This window comes from Rattus rattus, chromosome 7 (genome assembly GCF_011064425.1).
Source record: "Rattus rattus isolate New Zealand chromosome 7, Rrattus_CSIRO_v1, whole genome shotgun sequence".
Classification (NCBI taxonomy): Eukaryota; Metazoa; Chordata; class Mammalia; order Rodentia; family Muridae; genus Rattus; species Rattus rattus.
The window spans coordinates 80,493,407-80,513,971 of record NC_046160.1 but is presented as its reverse complement, the minus strand read 5'-3'; the positions used below and the strand labels follow the sequence as shown (position 1 = coordinate 80,513,971).

The following is a 20,565-nucleotide window of genomic DNA, read 5'->3' as shown; positions in this document are numbered from 1 at the left end:
CATTTCTTGGGGACACTGGGCACTATCTCTAACTCCTTGGTTATTTGCTTTTGTTATCCTCAAAACTCCTTGACATTCCAGGCCACATAAACCATGCTTATGAATCTCAAATCCAAATCTTCAATTGAAAGTTTTTCTGTTTGTATAGTAATTTTATTTCCTTTTTAAAATATACATAAACACTGCATCTACAATGTTCCCATCCTATCTTCTCTCTCCACTCCTCTTATGCCACTCGTCTGAACTCATGATTTGTTCTTTAATTACTATTGCTCTGTGTGTGTGTGTGTGTGTGTGTGTGTGTGTGTGGTGTGTGTGTGTGTGTGTGTGTGTGTGTGTAAGGGCATGTGTATGTGTGAGAAAGAGAGAGAAAGACAATAGACAGAGACAGAGAAACAGAGAGACAGAGACATTTAACTTTGTTCATACGTGCGTGTATTGAGGGGTAAGAACGTGACATTGGAAAAATCTGTGTTAGGGCTCATTCCTGATTCCCTCCCTCCCTCCTTCCTCTTTCCCTTCCTCCCTCCCCTCCTCTCTCCCTCTCTCCTTCTCCCCCACACTGCCTCAGTAGGCATTAACCACCTATAGCTTTTCTTCTAGCGATGGAACCATGTGGACTTTTACCTATCTACAGTTGGCATGTCAACTGGTATTGCTGTCATGCTGTTTGTTTCCAGGCAAAAATATTTTTGAGAGCTCATGGGTTCAGTTTTTCTGTCATATATAGAAGACATTATTTTGCAGAAGGCACTCTGGTCTTCTGTCTCCTACAATCTCTCTGCTCTGTCTTCTGTGATTTCCCCTGAGCCACAGTGCAGGAATTTCATTGGAGGGCTTATCAGCAGGGCTTGAGCACACCATGATCATTTCTTGTGTGCGTTTTAAACAGCTGTGGTTCTCTATAATAGTTCTCATCTGTTATAACAAGAAGCTTATTTTATGAGGGGCGAGAGCTACATTTATCTGTGTATGTGGGGTGTGTGTGTGTGTGCGTGTGTGTGTGTGTGTGTGTGTGTGTGTGTGTGTGTGTGTGATGTATATGTATACAGGTAAGTATCAGAATTTAGTCAGAAGTTTACAGGTTTAGGAAAATGGCAATTGAAGTTTCTCCTTTTGGGTCTATGGCTGTGTCAAATGAGGGTAGTCGGTTAAGTTTACAGGACCAGGAATGAATTCCCTCCTGTTTAGCATGTTCAAGTCCAAATTCACAGCTGTGGGTTACTCCCAAGTCTCCAGGTCTTGTACATTATAACTGGGAGAAATGTAGTTTCCTAACATTCTGCATGATTCACATTGAGATAAGCTACCAGCTCCCTCCTCGCTCATCTTTCCCCACCATTCCCAAAGGCCAGACACATCTGTCACTGCACACTTTATAATTCATTCAATGGTGAATCCAGATAGGGAGTAACTTCCTCGACTCACTCCCTTCCTTCAGCACCATAGTTAGTCATACATATAGCTCATCCATTCAAACTTTCTCTCCATGCCCATTGACAAAGTCTTGTCTCAATGGTCTCTTGCAAGTTTATATAAACTACCACAGAATCCTCTTTTTATTCTTATTAATCTCCTCAACAGTACATTTGTCACATTAAATTCTCTCACGCAGAAAGAAGCTATTACAGTATCTCTGAAAAGAAAGCCTACATTCTCTAAAAGACAGTGTGATTTGATTTCCTATACTATCCATAAGACTGGTAATGCTTTAGTTCCTTTTTATCCATCAAATGTTCTATGGTATTATTATACTATTATATTATATGCCTTCTCTATATAGCAATATACAGTTTATTTCAAATTTACTGTGATATCTCACAAGGTTATGCATTCTATTTCTTTCTCCTATTTTATTCTCCTGAGAATTTGTTTCACATATCATTTTAAAAGCCTTTACTATTATTTTATTCAAGTTGTATTTAGTTGTCCTTCTTGCTCTTATTCGCTACAAAAATTTTATTTAATTCTAATGTTTTCTCATCTTTATTCATTTTATAACATAAATTACAGTGTTCTTGTAAATTGGAAAGTTTTTATAATAGTGAGTATGTTTGCAGATAAGGTAATATTATCAAAATATCATGTATAAAATTTTGATTTAGATAAATGTCCTTATAATGGTAGTCCTAATACTTCTGTAGTTACAAATTATTAATCCTTTCAAAAGTTAATTTTGTGAGATAATAAAAGACAAAATTTTGGTAAAGGACATCAGTTGCTTTTTAAGTTTCTACTAAAACAAGTTGTATCAAAATATATACTCAATAAACTGTAGGTCCATGACTGTTAGTTTGGGATTTGAACACTGTCTTGAACCCATAGCAATATACATGTGCCATAGCAACCCAGAAAATGTATGAAAAGTTGAAGAAGGCAAGTGACTCATTCCTCTTAATATACAAAGTGAAATGTGTGGGCTGTTCATACTGTTTTCCAACATTCCCTTCCCATTTTATGTAAAACTGGTTAAAGTGTTGTCATACTGTAAATTCTTTTGATGGACTTGTTCGTAAAGTGAATGAATATAGCAGACATCAGATTCTTTTTTCTTAGAATGACTTTAATCTGCTAGTGTCTGACATCTTTAATCAAGCAAAAGGTTTCAAGAAAATTACTTCAGTTATAAATGGCTAGCTGCCAAAGTTAAGAGTAAAAATAAATTCCCTTAGATAATTATTATGTTATATATGGGTAGTCTTGCAGAAAACTGACACTGGTCATATCACTGAGATTTATCTTACTTAAGATTGATTTATTGGGTCATTATTAAGTATTTATGTAGCTTATAGTGGTTTGTAGAAATAAAAATCTAACTAAAATAAGTGTCCTATACAGGTTAAAAGACTTGACAGGAAATCTTAAAAGATTTAGACATATTTAAAACACAGTTTTGCACACCCAATAATGCATTTGTTGATTCAAAGCATTTTATGAATTAAAAAATATTACTCACAGTTAAAGATTCAATTGTTTGATTCTCCTACTACTGCTTCTATCCAAAGACCACACCTCTTCATAATTGAGCAACTAATGACTTACAGTTTCCCTTATAGAAAAATTGTGTGACACCTCTGACAAGTATTTTTTTAATTAATCACTCCATTCATTTACATCTCAAATGATATCCCCCTTCTCAGTTACCCCTGCACAATCCCCTATCCGATATACCCTCCCCCCACTTCCCTTTGCCTCTACAAGAGTGGTCCCCCAACCACGCACTCACTCAGTCTCCCACTCCAGCATCCCCCTATGCCCTATGCCGGGGCATCAAACTTCCACAGGAACAATGGCCTCCCCTCCCATTGATGACAGGCAAGGCCATCCTCTGCTACATATGTATCTGGAGCCATGGATCCCTCCAGATACACTCCCTAGTTGGTGTTGACACTTCTTTAACTCAGGACCTCCATCCTGATTATGAAGAGCCTATGTAGTAATGCAGTACAGTTAAGTACTTCTCTCTGCCTAATCCTTGCTTGAAAACCATTTAATGCATTCAATCAACAGTTGATCCTTAGAGAACTTTGGGTTTTCTTTTGTTTTGTTTAAAGATGGTTGTTTTTCACACGTTCTTGAACCAAACCCAGGGATGCTTCATGCTAGGCAAGCAGTCTCCCACATTAAGTCTATTTGGGACAAAAGCTTATCTATTTTCTTAGTACATGATGATATTAAAATATAAGATTTGCCAAGTACCCCTTCAGTGTGGTCTAAAGAATTTGCATTTGAAATGGATTTTAATGAGACATCATCTATCAGACAACTAGTCAGCTGCCTGACACTCATGGGCTATCTACTGGCCTCAAGTGGAACACTGTTGATCCTTGAATGCTGCACGGTCTATGTGAAATCTTCATTTGTGGTAAGAAAGGACATCAGTGTAGAGTAGCACATTCTGAGTGCAGTGTTGTGATTCTTTGTGGATGTCATAGCTACAATATCTACCCCATGTATGAACTGCTGAAGCAAAGGGGCTGCACTAATGAACCAAAGATACAGTATCTCCAGACTCAGAGCAAACACAGAATATCTGAGAGGATCTCCAGTCAGGACCCAGTATTGATATCAGTCAGGTTGGGACAGTCAGGATCAAACAAACTCAGTCAGGACAAACAAACAATAATATTACTTTTCATGAAAACTGTTATGTCTTTAAAAGAGGAAAAAAAAATCTCAGCTTCTAGGAGAATGTAGAGTCCAGTACCAGGAGTTATTACAGTGTGTTCAGAGGGAGAGCCTAAGACTATGGAATTAAAGGTGATGGAGAATAAATTGAATGAGTTTGCATATAGAGGAAACCAAGTGAGGATGGAAAGTAAAAGCTTAATGATGTGTGAGCATTCTGGCATGACAAGCCACCTTTGAAGGTAGTAGGAAAGACAGAGTTCCCTAAATGAAGTTGTAACTACAACCATTGCAGAGCAGGCTGTTAAAAAATATATATTCTATGAAAGGATTTATGGAGTTGCTAAGGCGAATATAAGGTGAAATCCAGAAATAACAGCACTTGACCCTACTCTTTGTAAATATTTTGAATATACTGCACTGACTGAGATAGTAAGAATACACTCATAGCTGACATGTAGACTTTGTGGAGAATTTCATTGCCACAGTCCTTCCTAGACAATGTTGATGGACAGGAGATGCTTTCACATAATTGACCTTTACATGAGTGGGCGTGACAATTTCTCAAGGTCATAGATATCAGATGACAGTGATTAACTTTCACATGCAGGGTGAGTATACTTATCTGGATTAACAGCTAATTTGGATGCATCCAGCCCTCTAAGCTCCCAAAATATATAGAGACCATTAGGTCATACTACACCCAGGAGAAAAATAAGAAGCTGGTCACTAAGAAAGTAAATTATATACAGTTAAAATAAATCAAATGTGTATAATTAAAAGAGTAAATATTGACAATTAGAGAAAAATCTATTGTTTCTGGGTTAACTTCAGAATGTATTAATATTGACAAAACAGGAATCACTTTTGCGTATAAATTCGTGGTGATTCAATCAACAAATTCTTTCTAAGAACATACATACATTTAATTGCAAAACAACCTCCTGGAGAAAGGAAATCCTTGAAATATCTTTAGAGATGTCACATGTGGGATCTTTGTTGACCCTGATTTACAGATTCTTGAGTGGGCATGTTGCCATAGTATTATCTTGTTACGGCGTAACTCACATCACATAGCAATGCTAGCCTAGTAGAATGATAAAATGGCCTTTTGAAATGTCAATATAATCTCTAAAGCTAACATCCAGTGAGGAGCAGGGGCTTCTCCCAGGTACAGTGAAATTCCAAATCACTGATCATAATTAAATGATGATCTACTTTTTAAGAAGAATTCATGGGTCCAAGAAACAATGAGTGACCGCATTTACTACCATCACGTCCATTCACCCACTGAAGTCAATGCTTTACTTCATGCTTCGCCACTTCCGAGAGCCCAGTTCCCAGAGAAGGACAAAATTAAGTAACCCAGGAAGACCGCCTTTAATCTCTAAACCAGCCATTAGTTACTCTAGTATCCTGTATCAGGATGCATCACACAGAAGAGTCATGAACCTGAAAAGAACATACAGCATATACATTCCACAGAAATGAGATATAACAAGACAACAAAGAATGTACAATGTACTGTATGCCCACTTGCTCCACTGAGACCACTTGTGTTTGTTAGTTTGTTTGTTTGTATTCTCTTTTCCACATCTAGTGGTAAATAAGTCAACCATCAAGCATGTCTGAGAAAGGTATAGAGACCAAGATCTCTACTTTCTCTGCAAATAAAGTTATGAAGGCCACATAGGACAGCTGCCCCTGCCACACGATACACTATGCCATGGTGTGGAGCTTCTCAAGAAATAAAAGTACAAGGTAACTATGGATGTGATCCCAGCACAGATATTGCAGACATTTCACCCAGAAAATAAGACTGCCAGGTTTCTGGCTTAGTCTTTCTCAACTAGAAGCATCACATTTTAGAAGTGACTCAGGTGACAGCAGATGCTGGCAAGGATGTGGAGAAAGAGGAACACTCCTCCATTGTTGGTGGGGTTGCAGACTGGTACAACCATTCTGGAAATCAGTCTGGAGGTTCCTCAGAAAATTGGACAGTGAACTACCTGAGGACCCAGCTATACCTCTCTTGGGCATATACCCAAAAGATGCCCCAACATATAACAAAGACACATGCTCCACTATGTTCATAGAAGCCTTATTTATAATAGCCAGAAGCTGGAAAGAACCCAGATGCCCTTCATCAGAGGAATGGATACAGAAAATATGTTACATCTACACAATGGAATACTACTCAGCTATCAAAAACAATGCCTTTATGAAATTCATAGGCAAATGGAGGAAACTGGAAAATATCATCCTGAGTGAGGTAACCCAATCACAGAAAGACACACATGGTATGCACTTATTGATAAGTCGATATTAGCCCAAATGCTCTAATTATCCTCTATGCACAGAACACATGAAACTCAAGAAGGATGACCAAAATGTGAAGGCTTCACTCCTTCTTTAAAAGGGAAACAAGAATACCCTTGGCAGGGAATAGGGAGACAAAGTGTAGAACAGAAGCAGAAGGAACACCCACTCAGAGCCTGCCCCACATGTGGCCCATACATACACAGCCACCAAACTAGATAAGATGGATGAAGCAAAGAAGTGCAGACCGACAGGAGCCGGATGTAGATCGCTCCTGAGAGACACAGCCAGAATTCAGCAAATACAGAGGCGCATGCCAGCAGCAAACCACTGAACTGAGAATAGGACCCCTGTTGAAGGAATCAGAGAAAGAACTGGAAGAGCTTGAAGGGGCTCGAGACCCCATATGTACAACAATGCCAAGCAACCAGAGCTTCCAGGGTTAAGCCACTACCACAGACTATACATGGACTGACCCTGGACTCTGACCTCATAGGTAGCAATGAATAGCCTAATAAGGGCACCAGTGGAAGGGGAAGCCCTTGGTCCTGCCAAGACTGAACCCCCAGTGAATGGGATTGTTGGGGGGAGGGCGGTAATGGGGGGAGGATGGGGAGGGGAACACCATATAGAAGGGAGAATAGGGGGATGTTGGCCTGGAAACCAGGAAAGGGAATAACAATCGAAATGTAAATAAGAAATACCCAAGTCAATAAAGATGGAGAAAAAAAAGAAGTGGATTTCAGTAGTTATTCTAGTTGAAAGCCAGTTCCCTGCTTAGGACCACAGCCTACATTCCTCTTACTGCTGAGAGCATTGTAGCTGGTGACCATCAGCAAATTCCCTCTCTAGAAATCATCGCAATCCTCACAGTACTTGTACTTTCCAAAGGCCCTGTATCCTGGTAGGAAACAAAAGCAATTAACCAATGTTGATTTAGAAGGTGTTACCCAATGTAGTTGCTACATCAGCACATGTCCTCATTTCTTATTCTTATTTCACCTGTATAAAATACCTTTATTTAGTATTTAGGAATATGTAAAATATAAACTTAGGAGTATACGAATATACTATATTAAGAAATATTTAAGAAATTAATGTGTATTACTTAAACCATATGTACACACAAAATATATTTAGTAAATATATATTAATATATGCGTAGTTATTTATAACCTACTTATAATATTTGATATACCTACATGAGTCTTAGTCGGGATATTTTGTTTTAGTCTTGAACACAAAACATTATGGGTGATTCTGACAGAGAACTTTGCCAATAAAATGTTCAGGAAGCTGCTAGCAAAAGGTTGAATTGTCAAAAGGCCTGTGACCCATGACCCAACTTTTATTCACGACACTATAAAGGATCCATAAATGACTGTTAAGGTCTAGATTACTCCCATCTGAGCCTGATCACACCACCCCCAAAAATATAAGATCTAAGAATGCATCTAAAAGAAAGTGTTGGGAAGGATAACACTGTTGTTTTGATTTGAATATGAGTGCCCCATAAGCTCATGTATTTGAACACTTACGGATGACAGTGTGACAGGAGGTTATGGTAGCTATAGGAAGTTGAGCCTTTCTGGAAGAATAGCATGCATAGAGGCAGGCTTCTGGGGTCTTATAGCTGCATCTGCTTTCCTAGTCTCTCTCCTCTTACTATGAGAGCATGAAATGCCATACATTTGCTTTCTGCCTGCCAGAATAGTTTCACATTCCTGTTGCCGTGATGGACACTACCCTGTCTGGAACCATATAAACCCTCATTCTTATGTAGCTTTTGTCAATGTATCTCACCACAACAATAAAAAAAGAAAGTAATATAGCTATTAAGTATTCAAAGATTAAGGAGCCCCCATTGTTATGTCACCAGCCACTTGTTACTGGCCAATAGTGAAACTCTCTAATAGGAAAGGAAATGAAATGTTCACAATCACAGTATAGTCAGTCCCTAATTTGAGTGACTGAACTAAATTCACTTCATCAGTCTGATGTTGGATTAGGTTTAAGTGAAGAGCTAATCATTATGTGAATATTTCATAGACTTGAAAATCCCCAAATATCCCAGCTTATTAAGATCAGACAGCACATGTCTCTACACGGCCAGTAGAGTGAATTTGAACTGACAGTCCTTAATCTTTAGCAGAAAGCAGCAGTTGTTCTGTAAATTTGCACTACTAAAATTAGAGGCCTATGAGATAGCTGTGAAAAGATGCTAATGTCAGAAGAAATTTTAAAAAAAGTATAATGTTGCAAAACAAGAAATCAAAGTAGGACTGCCATGTAATTCACATTTTTAAGGGGTTGTCAACAGAATGGAGGAATTTTGCATCCTGTCTTTTTAATTTTTTTTGTCTCTATCACTAGAAATAACTTCACTAGTAGTGTTGGGTTTTTATTATTTTATGCATCAAAGGAATCATTTCTCAGGAACTGAGACTTTTAAACCTGCCGTGTTCTGTATGCTCACATCCTTCCCTGTTATGTATATGTGCACACCTCATCTTTCCTCCAGGCTTTGACTTAAAAGTACCTGTCATCTGGAGTCTTTGATAGCCTGAACAAATGGCCAAATGCCCCGTTTGTACTTATTTATAATGAGAGCTGAGTGCATATAGGGTTGTGAAATAAAGGCAAAAAAAACCAAAAAAAACCCAAAAAAACAAAAAAACCATGGACTGGATGCTGGATGGAAGTTATTACGAAAAGACTCTAATAGTGACAATTAAATATTAATGCTAAAAGCTAAACTGTGTTGACTATTTACTCTGTACCCATGGTTTTATAAGCTATATCATTAATTAATTCAACAACAGCTTTAATAATATAGGATCATTTTATGGATAAGGATGATCATTAAAATTAAATTGTCTTTCGAAGTTATATACCTCAAAGGACATTAAGAGGGTTGTGATAGTAATTAACAGGTAGTGCTTACCTCATTCCTGAGAGTGTATGTGGGGTTTGTTTCAGGATGGGGCTTACAGCTTGTCGTTGCTATGAGGAAGGTGTGTTTGTTACATATTTTTTTCTTAAGGAAAATCAACCAGGCTACACTATGTGAAGTACAGGCAAACTATGATCCCTCAGCCAAATCTGATAGGAGGAGCTATGTTTATTATAGTGTTTCTGCAACTCAGTGATGCCATCCATCTTCATTTACCTGGTGCCTTGGCTTCTGAGTAAAAAAAGTAATGAAACTCCAAGCTCTAAATGAGTTGGTCTTTCCCTATAGCTTGTCCCTTTGAATATATATATATTTATAATGCTATACATAAGCCAATACTCAGTAGAAGAGATCTCAATGCCTTTTAATAGTGCCTTCTGTTAGCACATTTCAAAATTTGCAACCATACTATGATATAAAATCCAAGATAAAGAGAAATTTTCACACACTCCAATGTCTTATTTTGTTACTATAAAGATTATAATAATTTACAAATACTTGTTTTATATAAATTTTTATAAGGTCTTACTAAATGAAAAGAGCCACTTGGGCTCTGTGATATTGAATTCTATGGTTGAATTGATTTCATTGTTTTGAATTTATTTTTAACTGTTTGAAAAGTTGAAATTGTAATTTAATTACATTTCTCCCTGATATTTCTTCCCTTCAAACTTTCCCATATAACCTTCGCTACTCTCCTTCAAATTCATGACCTCTTTTCTCATTAATTGTTATTGCATCATGCATGTTTGTAAGTATGTACGTGTGTGTGTGTGTGTGTTCCTAAAAATAACCTATTGAGAACATATAATATTAGTTGTATATGTGTTGTCAAGGCTGACTATTTGGATTTTTTTCATTTTCATGAAGTCTCTTATTATTGACTGCTTACAAAGGAGGTTGAAAAATTTAAGAATTTCCATACTGTCTCAAGAAATCTGAAGACAAAACTATCAATTGTTTTAAGTTGGAAATTTTTTGTTAATGAGTTTAGTAAGTGTAATTAAGTACTTAAAGTCACTACTATCGTTAGAAGCACGTATCGAACCAGGACATAAGTGTGCAACACTTTAGAAGTTGTACATCTTGTAATGTTTTCACTTGCCTGTTTTTTATTTCTTCTAGACTTGGATGATCCTGTAGTAACTGTTCATCAAAGTATAGGTGAAGCTAAAGAACAATTTTACTATGAGAGAACAGTGTTCCTCCGATGTGTGGCCAATTCCAACCCCCCTGTGCGCTACAGCTGGAGACGTGGCCAAGAGGTGTTGCTACAAGGATCTGACAAAGGAGTGGAGATTTACGAGCCCTTTTTTACCCAGGTAAGGGATTGTGAACAGTGTCCCTACCTCAGTTGACCATGATAATTTCTTGACTCTGGCAACATTCAATATTATAGCCATTTGAAAAGACGTTTTCTCCAAATGTACTCTTTTATAAAACAATGTATTTTTGGTTGAAAAGTCAGAACACTTAGATATAAAAGACAACTTGTTTATATGTGAAAATTTTGAAATGCTGATTCCTAATATAGTATTAAAGTCAGTGTACCCTGACAAATTTCTTTATCCATATATTTACCCATTTCCTTTGAAAAAGCATGACTTCACACTTCATTGACAAGTTTGATGAAAACATTTTTAAAACAATAATTGTAATATTCCAACTTGCAATGATATATTTAATTATTATGCCTTTTCTTGTAATCACCATAATTAGATAGATAGATAGATAGATAGATGAATAGATAGATAGATAGATAGATAGATAGATAGATAGATGATAGATGGATGAATAGATAGATAGATAGATAGATAGGCAAAAATACATTTCCATAAATGTCACCTGATATGCCCATTTAGTGTTATTTGTACGTATACATTTTCAGGGTTGACCACTTGATATTGGATCACCAGTTAGGGACTTTACCACTGTGGAAGATTAATTATCCCCATCCTAGTAGTCAGAAATTGCCTGTAGCTCTGGTCTAAGGCTAGGGCCAATGAGATTTTTTCCACGTCTACATTAGCATGCCTATTACTGTTGACTTTGGATTTTGTTTAAACAGCCATGTTGTTAAATCTTGGGAGTGGTTTCCCTTTTAATTCTAGATGATACACTTCATAGCTGCCTTCTTGATTTAATCGTTCTCCCCACCCCTCTTCCACAGTGTAACCTGAACCTTAGCTGTAAGGATTGAAATATAGATGTACTAACTAGACCTGGGGATCCATGTTCAAAGCATTTTGACTAGCTGTTGATTTCTGTGATGGTTTCCATCTATTGCAAAGTTAGTCTTCTTGGAAGTACATTTATTATGTATACATATTTACAATGAAGTTAGTAATTATAATGGCTTAGTTAAGTGGCATTAGTAAGTTCTGTAAGATAGATAACCTCACTATCTCACAGTAGTTGGCTCTTATTCAGATACCAGGCATGGGATCCTTCCTGGTAAGCATCCTAAAGTCTAACTAGCTGTTGGTAACCTCCAAGTTATGAATGCCACTATTATACCTTTATGTATATCTGGATTTGCTGTTCACTGTTCTGGTGTATAGGCATCAAAGCTGTAAAGGAATAGAGGTTGCCTTTCTCACTTGGCAGATTGTATAGCATTTTCATATACTATGTAAGCCAGTCCTGAGACTGGAAGCTCTCCCATTAGATTCAGCTGGGTTCCTTGTAGCCTGTGTCCAAACTACATTGTGTCTCTATTAGTAGGGACTTACATTACATTACTGGGAGGAAACCATGGACAACAGCAATATCTACATTTTTTAGGGTGTCTCATGAAATCCTCTGAACAAAAACTACATAGGATGCCTCTCTTTTTCTCTTCTTTAGTACTGAGATTTTTCTTAGTCTATAGATCTTAGAGAGGGAGAATAATGTCACCTCTAAGTATCATAACTTCATTTGGATTATATACATATATACATATGTATATATATATACATATGTACATATGATTTAGTCAAAATGTGTTTTTTTATAAAAATAAAGATCTATTTATTTAATATATGTGAGTGCACTCCTGCCATCTTTAGACACACCAGAATTGGGCATCAGATCCCATTACAGATGGTTATGAGATACCATGTGATTGCTGGGAATTGACAAGGACCTCTGGAAGAACAGTTGGTGCTTTTAACTGCTGAGCCATCTCTCCAGCCCCAAATGTGTTCTAAAAAACACTCATATAAAGAAATGCTACATCATGAGTTGGACTAAAGTCATGTATTCTAGTGGAAGTCCATGGTTTCTTTCTTGACTGGATAATATTTATCTAGCTTTATCACAGGCATCTCAAATGTAAATGGCTGTTGAGAGTAATGGGGCAAAAAACAGTATGTGACACTACCTGGGAGAATAACTAAGAACTGATAGTCCTGCAGGGCTGGAATGTGCACACCCACTCTTGTGTCTCTATTTGCACTGTGGGTGACCATTTTGAAACTCTGCTTGAATCCAAAGCTTATGTAGAATTGAGTTTGTGGCCCATTGTGTTTTATATAATTTTACAAATGAAGAGTTACAGACTATTCTGTTTCTTCAAAAATTGTGCTAACTGATGGAAATTACAATAGATTGAGACATTCAGGTCTAATTCTAACCTTCAAGCACAAGTTGATAATGCAGAAAAAAGTGATAAGGAGAACACTTTTACCTGCAAGTCTACTTAACAGCCACAGTGGCCTCATTTAGAGCTGGTAATTGCCAACATGGTCGAAAGTCCTTTGATTTTGCAGCCATCCTGTAATGGAAAGCAACGGAATCGATTAAACTTGTTTATTTGAGTATGAGAACTTTTGTCCCATAATTTACAAATAATCAACTTTTCTTTCTGCACTAGAAGGTTAAAAATATCACATACTCTAAACTAATTATACAGATCTTTGTGATGGAGCTAAGAACATCAATTATTCTTCCACCCAAAAATGTTGCTTTAGATTTAAAATTGATTATGTTTTAGTCTTAAAATATCATGTAAGGCTATATTTTCTTTGTGTGATGACTTTGTTCTTTCATATTCTATTGCTCCTTTAGTGATAATTTTATATACATATATTACAAGATTTACACATATACATAAATGCATATATATACACATATATTTATCTTGCATTAGTTTCTTCCCACACTTTCCATTGTGTGCCAACAATACCTTATGAACAACAATCTTTCAATGTTGACAATTCTTATATTGGAACATGTCTTTTTGAAGGGTACGGAAATATTCATTATAAAACATAAAAATATTCTTAAATTATTGGGACTGTGGATTTTTAAATAGTTCTATAGATTAATTTATAAAAATGATTGCTCGCAGATTCTTAAATCAGTGAGACAAATTACCATGGCAAAGAAACGCAACACTCTCCCATTTTATGCCAGAAAGAAAAATTCACAATTGTTAAGGGTGTGTTTGACACCATTCCATTTCTCTGTGTGTATATCCTGCAATATCTATGCCTCTTAATGACAATACATGGTGGAATTCACCGCTTATAATTATAAGTGACTTTGCTTCTGAAGATGAACTTTTAAACGCAGGACTATGGAAGTCACTTATCAGAGAGGTCTCAAGATAAAGGGAATCAAAGTTAAGGGCAAAAACTCTGCCTCTGTAATGACCATCTGAACACTTCATTTAAAATTTTTTTTCTCACAGTTCTAGATACTAGAAAGTTCATTCTAGGTGCATTGAAACACAGCAAAAGGATAGAAAAATGCATACTTCATAACAAAGTCAATACTATGATTGATATACTTACCTCTAAAATAAAGGAGTTAATTTATTATGAGGACATAGACATTGAGGTAAGGACCTAGGAAGGTCCCATTCCTAATGACTGTCACAGTAACCATTAAACCCAACCCACAGCTATTGTGGAGGATTTAGACAAACCACTGTGGATTTCTTTAGCTCTATAGCTTAGGATTCCTATGGTTGAAACTTCAGAAAGGTAACTTTGATCTGCCATGTACAGGATATGGAAAGAAATTTGCTAAAAGATGTAAAGGTTGGGGCAAGGCTCCAGTCTTCCTCCTAACATTGTTGATGTATATAGAAGTGGTTAAGGGAAAGAGGACTGTGGGATGAAACTAAAAGTTAAAATAAAGGAAAACAAAAACGTAATTGGAGCATGCAGAATACAAACATATGGCATCAAAATTAATAATCAAGCAAAGTGATTCCCTGATGATTTCTCATGCCTGAGAAACACTAGATAGTAATTTGTTGATGTGGGAGAAAGTTCACTGTGAAAATGGATGGGCATACTGGGAGAGCGTTAGGTAAGGATTCAGAGGTAAGGTCATATACCTCGTACACTTTTAATGTTCTGAAATTAAAGCTCTGGGAAAGATATTAGATTTTCACTATTAATGCTATTAAGTAATCTTATTTTTAATAAAAATAACTTCAAACATAATAAGATGCCTCTATCTTTTGTGCCTGTGCATACAGGCTAATAACAACATCAATTTGAACTGAATATTTATTTCACAATCCTCTTGAGCAATGAAATAATTTTTGGAGTTTTTTTAACTTATTATTTCCATAATGAAATTGGCATGTGTTTTTGAGGCTGAAATGAAACTTCTGCCACATAATAAGTTTAAAAGGAATAATTATTCTTTCACAACTTCATTCACTTAATGCTGAAAGGGAAAGGCATATATATATATATATATATTAAATTGAGGTATAAATTTATATAAATTGGAGGCTGTATGCTTTTTCCTGCAGCTCAGGATAATAATATATATTGAAAATAAATATTTTAAAGGTCTAGTCTATTTTGAAAGAAACTAAATATATCATTCACAGTTATAGATTTTTTCCTAGAAAATGTCAACATTGGAAAAGCCACAAGCTAATATATAATAATCTTTTCTATTTCATAAACAGCTTCAAATGCATTATATTTATTGTCAAGTACAAGGTACTTTTAAAACTAAATTATAAAATTTATGTGTGGTTGCAAAAATTGTGACTTTAAACTTTAGAAGTTGCATATTTATTTACTTGTCATTTTCCTATAATGTTTGCAAAATTGTTCATGACATCATCTTGTGTATTGTAATTACATCAACTAATTGAACATATTTACATCAATTATGTAATTAGTTACAATACAGCTAGTTAAGCTAAGTATATAATTAGATGATAATCAATTCAAATTTCTTTTTCTTAAATTGTGGAATTCACATGCCAAAATAATTTTAAAATCACAGAATATTATATTTTTATACATGACATTTGAAACTGTGCATGCATGCAGGACAATGCACATTCATGGTTATATGCGCACTCTCACACACATACACTCACACAAAAGCAAATAAATTTACTTTATAAACCATAAAATTGTTTTTATCCCTTAATGAATGTAATGCATTAAATGCATGAGGTACAAACATTTTAGAGTTCAGCCCGTAATTACCTTTATTCCTCCAACAAATTAGCATGATTTCCCAGCACCTCTTCTCTTCACAACTGTATAAATTATCCTTGCATATTACCTTGAGGAATTATTTTTATGTGGCCTCTATAGTTTCACTCCGTTTGGAATCTTGATTTGCAGCTAGAGAAAGTAGTCATCATCTAAGTTCAGTAGATCAGCCTGTCCATTACTGGGCAATTAAACCATAGAGAAATCAAATGTGAAAACACTTCACTGATCTGTAATGTACCCATTGTGCTCCTATGTTCTGCATAAAAGCTAACTGAGATATAGCTCTTCCCACCATAGTAATAACTAGGCCATCCTTCCTGATAGTCACATTTCATAGTAGCAAGAATTTTCTAAGTCTTAAAATAGCACTTCAACCCGAATACTAGCTCACTGTATTGTGACAGGATCCTAAAAGGAAGGATCACTTGATCTGAAAATAAGGTAGATTGAAAATTTGGGGTCAAGAAGTCATGCACAAGCAAGTTTATGAAGAAGTACAGCATCTTATATAGTTTTCAAATGGAGGTGCAATAAAATCACCAAAAAGCCATCACACAATGGGACAGTGTCAGCAGAGAGATAATGAAGCAATGTTGGGCAAGGGAAAACCCAATCAAGTGATTCACAGACCAAGCACTTAGAAGCCTTGAGACTGATAATTCCAAGGTAATAAATCATAGAGAGGGGTCAGTGGATGTTTTTTAGGGTATAAAACAATGAGATCAAACAGAGACAATATGTGTTTACTTATTAAAGCAACATTAAATTATGCATATGATTTAGCATGGAGATAGAATGATCTGATTTCATATTTAAAAACAGAGAGTCCACAAACGTGGTGGCACATACCTGTAGTGAATCTTTGATCATGAGAATTGCTTCAAGAAAGCTTACTCTATATATCTAGACTATCTCTCCTCTCTTGATACATTTGTAGGTTAGATAGATAAATAGATAGATAGATAGATAGATAGATAGATAGATAGATAGATAGATAGATAGATAGATAGATAGAGATAGACACACATACTCACATATATACATACATACATATATATGTACATACATACATACATACATGGATGGATGGATGACGGATGGATGAATGCATGTTATATAATTGGCAATAGAATCTAAGAGATTCAAAACAATGAGCAGCTTTATAAGATGGTGGTCAATCAGTTAGCTTGGTTGGTTTCTTATCTCACAAGATCAATGAAAACAAAACCTTGTATACCTTAAAGACATATAATTGCTATTTCTTACTTATGCATCAGTAATTCAAAGAAAATGGCTAAAATGTTGTTCATTTACCTCCATTCATCCTCTAAATCTGCTACATACATTTAAGAGTTTGTCAACTGAGTGTATGGTTAGAGGACTACAATTAGAAATAAATGAAGGATGATTTGGGATGGACATATCTAAGTGCCAATGAAAGAGCTAGTGGATGGAGATTCTGTACCTATGATGCATACTTGAAGGGGTTCGCAACCTTAATGCTGTGACCCTTAAATACAGTTCCTCATGTTGTAGTGACCCCAACCATAAAATTATCTTCATTGCCATTTTATAACTGGAATTTTGCTACTTTTATGAATCTCGATATAAATATCTGTATGTTCCAATGGTTTTTAGGGGGATGCAACCCACAGATAGAGAACTGCTTCTTTAGAGGAATACTTGTCAAGTTCATTTGAAGATACGTTAAGTTTCAATGTGAGTGAAGTATCAAATGCACATGCTGAAGCAAAATTTTGGACAGTGGGAGACAAGTATCTACCCAGAGCTGAAGGGAGCTCTGAAATGGACTGGGAGAAAGCAAAGCTTTCATTAGAAACTCGCAAGCACATTGTGCTAGCTATGGATCCTGGACAAAGTGAGGGGACAGAGCAGGACTAGGGACCCGGCTGACATTTACCTGTTTCCAGGAGTTTAAAAAAGAAAGACAAAAGACATTGTAAGCAGTAAACCTCTGAGGAAGGGAGCTAAGAGCTGGTAAAGTGGCAGGTAAAGACATGTGCTGCAAAACCTGATCATCTGAGTTTGAGTCCCAAGCCTTTCATGGTAGAAGGAGAGAAGCAGATACTTATAAGTTCTTCTATGACCTGTATATACATACGCACAGCCACATATGTAACTGCCCATAAATTCACACACGCACGCTGGCGTCACGCATGCACACACACACACACACACACACACATACACACAAACACACACACACACATTTAAAAATAACTTGAGTCTACTAATTCAAATGTAAAGGTCCCCCCCCACCCCAGATAGCTAAACACACTTTTCAAGACGTTTAATGTTGGATGCATGATAGCTGTGTCACAAGTGAACATGGTTAACTACATTATAAAACCATACTGATTCCCCTATATGTTTGCACAGAATCTTCGTTCTTTAAAAATGCAATGCAAAGTCTTTCCTAAAACAAGGCAAAAAAAAAAAAAAGCAATCTGCATGACTTATGGGAGAGGGTGAATCAGGTTTTACGTTTTTACAAAAAATGAAAATGTGACATTTATGTGAGGTGATACAAGACTTTTGTAGCTTAATTGTAGTGATTATTTCACAATATCAATCATGAAATAGAATTCTGCTTATTTAGCCTGAGGAAAATGTCATATATGTTAATGGTTTAAAATTGAAATTTGCCATGAATGCAAGGGTTGTTAGCGTGATTCCATGGTCACAGTTGTGGATTTCCATGTCATTTAAATACAGCTGTGTCTGAATAAGAGCCTTGCTTTCCTTTCTGTGTCTTTTTCTAAGTCACATGGTCCTACAGTTCATACTTGTGTATTGGATGTACAATGATTTTTGAGAATTAACTGGTATTATTTCAGCAAAGAAAAAGAAAAAAGGAAACACACTGACCTTCACAACTGAATATACGAAATAGGAAAAAGAATATTATGAGCGTATTCCCAGATAGGACACCGTTGAGAGCTATTTTGTCATGAAAAATACAATCCTAAACACAGGAGCTACTTTGAGAGGGGGCAGGGAAGGTTTTGCAAGAGACAAAGGAATTCCAAGGACGCTGGCCTGGGTTGAGCAGGAGGACCATTTCCAGCCTGGATGTGGGTTGTTGGTAGTCTTCCCACTTGTTCCGGTTTCATCCAATGCTTCTAGAGTGGGTGCCCCTCACTCAGCAGGAAGGTCTAGGGTAGGATGACCCCTTGTGAGTTAGTACCGTCTGCAATGCTCCACATGCACGTGGAAGCGCTAACCCTGAGGTTCTGTGTTAAAACAGCAAGGGCAGTAACAATCAAGAAACATCGCAAAACTTATTCCAGTCAGCGTTCAGTCTGTTATCTGCCATTGTTGCACTCTACCAAATATTTATGTATAATTTAGTATAATGGTCTATCATTAGATCTTCTCTAATTTGCTGTAAAACCAGTGTTTCGTGTGTTGGGTTGTCTTCAGAAGCCGGCTGTACAATAGTGTTTCCTGTTGAAGCCGGCATTAGACTGTGTGATTGGTAAATAACCTCTATGATTAAGTGTACTATTCAGAGCTTTGCCTAACTACTGCCAGAAGTAGGCTTTCCTCCCTAGGAAGCAAGTTTGCAAAGAAAACATTATGAATTTTCATTGTTGTCTGTTAGTTTTTACCTCTTAGCAGATATCAGTATTAAGCTTATGTGCAAAGTTTCTTTTTCACATTTAGGACACGTTCTTCTAATAATAATATGATTTAGTGCATTACAATGCTACATGTCAGTTCATTCCTCCTGGTTAGCGGTGACCTGTGCTGATGACCTCTTCTCCAATTTCAGGGGGAAACAAAGATCTTAAAGCTAAAGAATCTCCGACCTCAGGACTATGCTAACTACAGCTGCATTGCTTCAGTGAGGAACGTGTGTAATATTCCAGACAAGATGGTGTCTTTTAGACTTTCCAATAAAACCGGTATGGATCTATACTATATTTTATATGTGTGTTTTCCACAACTAGTTTATAAAAAACTTTTACCCTTCTTACAGTCCAGTTGATGGCTACAGATGAAGGAATTCATCTTTTATCCAAGAAATGCTTGGCATATTTCTAAAGCTTTTAACAAAGCAATAAGGGAAAAAAAAAAAAACAACTGAAAGGGACTGTGTGAAATATAGAGAATTCTAGTGTCTTAAAATACTGTAGTCATAAATTTTTACAAATTACCCCATATATCATCTAAAGAGATTTTTGAGGACTATTGGATATTTTTATATAAAAATTTATCATCTAATTTGCTGAAAATGTCTTTTGGTTGCAAAGCAAAGTAAGACTCTTTTACAATGCTATTTTTCAAATAAAAAATGTAACGGGTAAATTCAAGGAGTTCTTACCAAGATGGTACTTTTGTACAAGAAAGAATTAATGTGTTGATATGTCTGAAACACTTAGACCTCACATTATTTCTTTCCCAGCAAAGAACTACTCAGCAAATTCCAACAGAGTATTTAGTGAAAATATTAGAGTTAACATTTTATAAAAATATTTCCCAAAGTACATTTCTGCTTCTGTATTTGTTCCAACAAGTTGCTAAAACTTTCAATGTCTCTTCTGTTATTTATTTGTTCAGTTATTCATTTATTTATTCTGCATTAATTTCTTGAGCTCCATCTCTTAGTCAGATATATATTAGGTACGTAGGCCAATGGCCTTACAGAGGGAAGTATAGAATTAAGCACTTGTAGAA

The 20,565-nt window shown here is 36.1% G+C and overlaps 1 protein-coding gene across 4 annotated transcripts in view; it reads left to right on the top strand.

The window, feature by feature from the left end:
* Window positions 1-20,565, top strand: part of Mdga2 (MAM domain containing glycosylphosphatidylinositol anchor 2) — an 802,265-nt gene that overhangs the window by 514,394 nt on the left and 267,306 nt on the right. For all 4 annotated transcript variants that reach the window (XR_004388487.1, XR_004388486.1, XM_032907846.1 and 1 more), the window contains exons 4-5: window positions 10,526-10,722; window positions 19,661-19,793. Coding sequence is in view for 2 of the 4 variants with exons in the window: in XM_032907846.1 (XP_032763737.1) it covers window positions 10,526-10,722; window positions 19,661-19,793 (330 nt within the window). In the remaining 2 variants the exon portion in view is untranslated. The remainder of the gene's footprint in view (window positions 1-10,525; window positions 10,723-19,660; window positions 19,794-20,565) is intronic.